This window comes from Humulus lupulus, chromosome 7 (assembly GCF_963169125.1).
Source record: "Humulus lupulus chromosome 7, drHumLupu1.1, whole genome shotgun sequence".
Lineage (NCBI taxonomy): Eukaryota > Viridiplantae > Streptophyta > Magnoliopsida > Rosales > Cannabaceae > Humulus > Humulus lupulus.
This window is the reverse complement of record NC_084799.1, coordinates 16,329,410-16,335,409: the sequence shown is the minus strand read 5'-3', so window position 1 is coordinate 16,335,409 and position 6,000 is coordinate 16,329,410. Positions and strand designations below refer to the sequence as shown.

The following is a 6,000-nucleotide window of genomic DNA, read 5'->3' as shown; positions in this document are numbered from 1 at the left end:
GAGTGTTCCCCATGTCCCCGTCCCCATTTATATTTTTAATCCCCGCCCCGTTTATTCTCCGTCGAGGGTGGGGTGGGGAATCTCCACGGAGAACTCATTTATTTAAAAAAAAATTTAATAAAAGTCATAAATTATATGTAAGTTAAAATATTTCACAATATTTATTATTTAAAATATTAAATATTATCCAAAATAAAATTTAAAATATTAAAAAAATTACTATTATACTACAATAACACATAAAGAAAGATATAAAATACATATAAATATTACAAAAATATATAAAAAAAAAATTAACGGCAGCGTCCTTATTGAGAAAATGTGCATCCCTAATCACAACACATGCATCTCACCATATTTTTATTCATATATTCACCGATCAATATATTTTTCAAAATATCTTCTCCTGATGGATATATCAATTTGATTTATATAAATTTCAGATATTTTTGTAAATCTTCCTTTTTAAATACGTGCTCTCTAATTAATTTTCAAAAAAAGGCTTATTTATACAGCAAAAATCTCAAATACAATTGAGAATAAGGTCCACAAAGAGGCATATTTAAAAAAAAATCAAGAATATTCTGTGTTTTGCAAATTCAACATTAAAAAACATATATATATATATATATGTTATCAATCTTTGTTTATTAAGAAATCTTGATAGATTCTACCGTGGTGAAGTGGTTTGGACACTTGCTCAGGGTCCAAGTTGCATAATTGTCTTTTTTTATAAAGTAGAGTTTTAGAATCTTTACATTATAATTGAATTGTTAAAGCATCTATCTTTGGACAAGTTTTTTTCGCATACTGATATATGAGAGGGACCATCTATTTTGGGATTATACTTTTTTTTAGATTATTTGTTTTGTGTACTTATTTATTTGAATATTGTGTTTTGATAAAATAATTAAAATAAATCACTAAATTTAATTTGGATGAAAAAAATGAATTTAATAATACAATTATTAAGTATAATGATTATATTTTTTTTGTTATAATTTATTAGTTTGGTGAATTATTTATGATTTTAGTTTTTTTTTTTTATTAAAAAATTAGATTTAAAAGTATTTGAACTATTTTACGAGACACACATAATACAAAAATAATTTATCTAAACACAGAGTACACAATAATATAAACTCATATATTTTTTATGGTATCCAAAATTATTATATAATTACAAAAAAATGAAAATGAGATTAGCATACATTTTGTTTTAATCAAAATACAAGTTATTTTCATGTTTTCAAGCGCATTGTAAAACAAAGAAGTTTTGTCTAAATAGTGACATTTTGTATAATGAAATCACTAGCAAAATTTTGTCATTATCAGAATAAAATATGGAGTAACTGACAAGAATAATTGAGCTAAAAGAAGATCCAACATATGATATGACTTTTATTTATTCTTCTATTTTTATTTATTGGTGGTGGGATTTGGATGGAGTAATATACATCTGTCCACCTAGATAAGCTTTCTTCAGTTAAGAGAGTCTTGGTGTGGTGTCGTCCAAATTTTGTCCCACATCGATTTCATCGAAATCTGCCTTATGGATTTGCTTAAGAGCTCTCCATGGTTTTTCTTTTTAGTTTCTACTTTAGTTTTTCTAATTTTTGCTTCTATTTCATTTCAAATTCATGGGATTTTAGAGTGTCTTTAGTTTACACTAGTTTTCATTTGTGTAGAGAAACTAGAAAGAAATCAAACCTAGAGTTGGGTTAGTGAATTGGAGTAATGATATGTGAAACTCTTTTCATGGGTTTGATTATTTTTTGACTTGTGTTGTGTTATTGGTTGGTTTCACAGTGATACCTGATTAAAAAAAAACAAATGGAAGAGGAGAAATCTTTTATTGCAAAAGATGTAACTGAAGTAAGCCAATTATACCAAAATTTGAATATAGCATGTTTTTAATATGGTGTGGCTTACAATATTGTTTTTGTATGTAAAAAAACACAGTTGATTGGTAAAACACCATTGGTATATCTGAACCATGTTGTAGAAGGCTGTGTAGCTCGAGTTGCAGCTAAGTTAGAGATGATGGAGCCTTGTGCTAGCGTCAAAGACAGGTACTAACAAAAAATGAAGTATCACTTTCATTCTATATATTTATTACTTTTTTGTACCATCTTTATTTTTATTTTACTATCCATTTTAAGATTATTTTTTTGTTGGTAGTCTTGAAGGTGGGTCACCCCAAACTCTCTCCACTATTATGATAATACGAAATTTTGTATATACAAATATTTTTTTTCAAAGATAGAATTTATGATTATTTTGAAATTTGTTTACAAAATTGGGATTGATAAAAATACCTTATTAAAATGTAGCATTTTTGAAAAACAAGATAACCAAATAAGTTCCTGCGAGTAACTCACCGTGTCACATAATCGGTAACTTCAGTGAAATATTGTTCTTTCACATACCAAGTTTTTCGTTAATTTATAAAAATACCACTTTTTTTTTATCTCTAATGACCCACTTTAGCATTAAACACAAGATTATTTTATTCTATCCCAAGCCCCAACATCATTGGAAAACTATTTTTATAAACCAACTAAAACAAAATAAGAATGTATGTTTATAAATATATGTAATTGGTGAAAATGTCTTTTTTTTTGGATAATTTTTTGGAAAATAATCTCTACCTAAAATTTCGAGCTAATGTTACCAAATGGGTATACTTGTAAAATAATTGTCTTTGGTGTTAAATTATATAATTGCTTTCCCTGACAACTTCTTATATGAGTGGGTTGGAATAATAGTACTTATTATAACAAATCCATGGCCTTCAATTAATGAATAATATATATTTATATATATGCATATTGTTGCAGGATTGGGTATAGTATGATTAAAGATGCAGAAGAAAGGGGCCTCATCACTCCGGGTAAGGTTAGTAATATTCATGTTTAATGATAATGCATGTTAGTGGACATTTGGAGATTAATATCAATGAACCTATTATGGAGGCTTTTGTCAATGGAGTGATTAAGCTGAATTAATCAGGTAAATAATAAAATCTAAAATCCAGACATTGAAACTGATTATAGTCAAGTCCATGATTAATATTTTCTTGATGTAATGTTATTCTAGAGATTTTCTCTCAATAAGATTACTTAAGCTAAATTTGAACCGAACTATGTTAAAAAAAATTGTATAAGTAATCATATGAAGTGACACTGAATGGTTGGTTAGCGATACCCCATAATACTTATAAAATTTAAATGTGTGGTCCTAATATTAGATTGAAAGAATAGCCATATGTGACTTGCTTTTGTGTGGTGTTGGGTAGCAATTCTCTAATAGAATCAACAATGATGCATGGGGTCAACTTATAATCATTGTTGATTATTAATACTAAAATCTATGGGATGCATGTGCATGCAGAGTATTCTTATTGAGCGTACGAGTGGGAACACTGGCATTGGGCTAGCATTTATAGCAGCCATAAAGGGATATAAGCTAATAATAGCAATGCCAGCTTCGATGAGTCTCGAAAGAAAAACCATTCTTCGTGCATTTGGAGCTGAGCTTGTTCTCACTGACCCAGCTAAGGGCTTGGAAGGAGCTCTTGACAAGGCCAAAGAAATACTTGCAAGAACACCCAATGGTTACATGCTTCAACAGTCGGAAAACCCTGCCAATCCTAGGGTACTACGTACTACTACATATGTATAATTATCATTTACTACTTTTATCAATTGATGTTAGAAAACACCACCATTGATACACATATAATTATCAAATGCAAATATATATATATATATAAATGTATATGTATATGTACACCAAATTCAGATCCATTATGAGACTACAGGACCAGAAATTTGGAAAACCTCCGGTGGGAAAGTTGATGCTCTTGTTTGTGGGATAGGTACTGGTGGTACAATTACAGGTGCTGGCAAATTTCTCAAACAGCAGAACCCTCACATTAAGGTTGCTTTTCTTTTCTTCTCTTTTCTCTTTTTTTTTTAAAAAAAAAATAATAATAATTTCATTGTTCAAATTTGAGATTTTTTTATTTATTTCAACCATCATAACTTGACACTACTGTTCCTTGGTTTGTTTTTACATATGTTTAGCTCTATGGTGTAGAGCCTGCTGAAAGTGCTGTTCTGTCTGGGGGAAAACCTGGTATAATATTTGAGATTCATAACTAAAATTATTTATACTAATATTAAGTATATAAGGCCTTATTTCATGATGGTTTATCCCCCATTGAATTGAATGGTGTATGTGTCAAATAATAAAGGTCCACATAAGATTCAAGGAATTGGTGGTGAAGTCATCCCAGAAGTATTGGACATCAATCAAGTTGATGAATTTGTGCAAGTATGCCTACATACTGTACATATACCATGGATATTAGTTGTTTATATATTTCATTAATATTATAATTGATTTGACTATCGGTCACAATTTTTCTATAGGAGCTTCATTTTAAGTCCTATTGGTGGAGTTATCAGTGTTCTCGACCTGTAAACAGTTTTTGGTGCAATTTTATTTATGATCGTATATATTGTAGCTATTTAGAGCATCCTGCAAATTTTCAGAAAATTCTGAATAGTTTACAATACAGAAAACTAATTTCAAACATGTTGCTGCACACATAACTAATTTTTTTTTATGTCCGTGGAAAGCAATATGTTTTTACCTAGTTTTCGATACTGTAAACTATTCGGAATTTTCTAAAAATTTGCAAGATGCTCTAAACAACTATAATACACACGGTTATAAAAAAACGTGCCAAAAACTGTTTACGGGTCGAGAACACTGAAGAACCCCACCGATAAGACTTAAAATGAAATCCCTCTAAAATTTGTCATATATATATATATATATATATATGCTTTTGAGAAAAATGTGAAAGAATAGTACACACATGACAAATGTTCCAATTAAAATTCTTTAGATTGGATCATTGGTTTTCTTTCTTGGTATTGTAGATATCAAGTGACGAGGCAATAGAAATGGCTAGGCTTATTGTACTAAAAGAAGGCTTATTGGTAAGTTTTCTTTCTTAGGCTCATTAATTAGTTTTTTGTTTTCTTTTTAGCTCTTTTTTTTTATGCAAAATAATGTAATATTGTATAACTAAGCAGGTAGGAATAACATCTGGTGCAGCCGCAGCTGCAGCAATTAAGATAGCAAAGAGGCCAGAAAATGCTGGCAAACTCATTGTGGTAAGTAACCAATGCCTCTCATCTTTTTATTTTATTTTGATTAACAATGCCATGTGAAATTAATTATTTTTATAAAGAATGCCATCAATAAAATAAGGGAAAATGCCTATTTCACTCCAGTATTTTTTTTCTGAATGCTTATTCTATTTTGTTAAATGATAATTAATTCATATCTTATGTATTATAAAATTAAACAAAATAGTATTATAGACCCAATTTTAATCAAAATATTTTTAATTATAAAATCAATTATTTAGTTATTGGCAATGCGAATGAAAAATTATATTTAAAAATATTTTGACCAACATTGGGTCTATAGTTTTATTTTGATATATTTTGTTAAAACAGATGGTACAAATTGTCATTTGCATATTAAAGAAAAACATAAGGTTAAACTGGTATTTTTCAATAAAATAATGGGATTTATGTATATTTACAAAATGAAATTTTTTGTGAATCGACAGTTAAAACACTTGCTATTTTTGGTTTTCAAATATGAACAGGTTGTGTTCCCCAGTTCAGGAGAGCGTTATCTCTCTACTGTGCTTTTTGAGTCTCTGAAGAAAGAGGCAGAGAATATGGTCTTTGAGCCCTGAAGTGTTCACTTCAAATATCTTATACATTAATTAAGAATACAATAATTTTGTTTTTTTTTTAAAAAAAACATAAAATTTCGATTAATCTTTTTACTTGTACTTGAAACTCATTGCATTGATGTCTTAATATGTGAGATTTGGAATCAAAATTGAATTGTGTTGAGCTTTTGATACTTTTTTATTTGTTTAGACATCAAATCCAAAATACTGTAATT

At 28.6% G+C, this 6,000-nt stretch overlaps 1 protein-coding gene across 5 annotated transcripts; it reads left to right on the top strand.

Annotated features, from left to right (window-relative positions):
* Nucleotides 1-1,440: 1,440 nt before the first annotated feature.
* On the top strand, nt 1,441-5,948 carry LOC133790812 (cysteine synthase-like). 5 transcript variants are annotated; one of them, XM_062228592.1, is made up of 11 exons: nt 1,441-1,578; nt 1,810-1,875; nt 1,963-2,072; nt 2,841-2,898; nt 3,394-3,657; nt 3,805-3,942; nt 4,089-4,140; nt 4,259-4,338; nt 4,953-5,012; nt 5,109-5,189; nt 5,693-5,948. In XM_062228592.1, exons 2-11 carry the CDS (start codon nt 1,834-1,836, stop codon nt 5,783-5,785), a joined length of 978 nt encoding a protein of 325 aa, XP_062084576.1. In that variant the 5' UTR covers nt 1,441-1,578; nt 1,810-1,833; the 3' UTR covers nt 5,786-5,948. The 5 variants fall into 5 exon arrangements, with proteins under 5 accessions (XP_062084576.1, XP_062084580.1, XP_062084578.1 ...); XM_062228593.1 differs by having other exon boundaries at nt 1,450-1,720; XM_062228595.1 differs by lacking the exons at nt 1,441-1,578; nt 1,810-1,875 and having other exon boundaries at nt 1,957-2,072; nt 2,841-2,893.
* Nucleotides 5,949-6,000: the final 52 nt, after the last annotated feature.

What these genes read in the sequence shown, in the direction of transcription:
- LOC133790812 (XM_062228592.1), top strand. Translation starts at nt 1,834, where the DNA reads ATGGAAGAGGAGAAATCTTTTATTGCAAAAGATGTAACTGAA. An exon ending in GCCTCATCACTCCGGGTAAG is followed by an intron (nt 2,899 to 3,393) that starts GTTAGTAATATT and finishes ATGTGCATGCAG; the next exon opens with AGTATTCTTATTGAGCGTAC. An exon ending in AAGTTGATGAATTTGTGCAA is followed by an intron (nt 4,339 to 4,952) that starts GTATGCCTACAT and finishes TTGGTATTGTAG; the next exon opens with ATATCAAGTGACGAGGCAAT.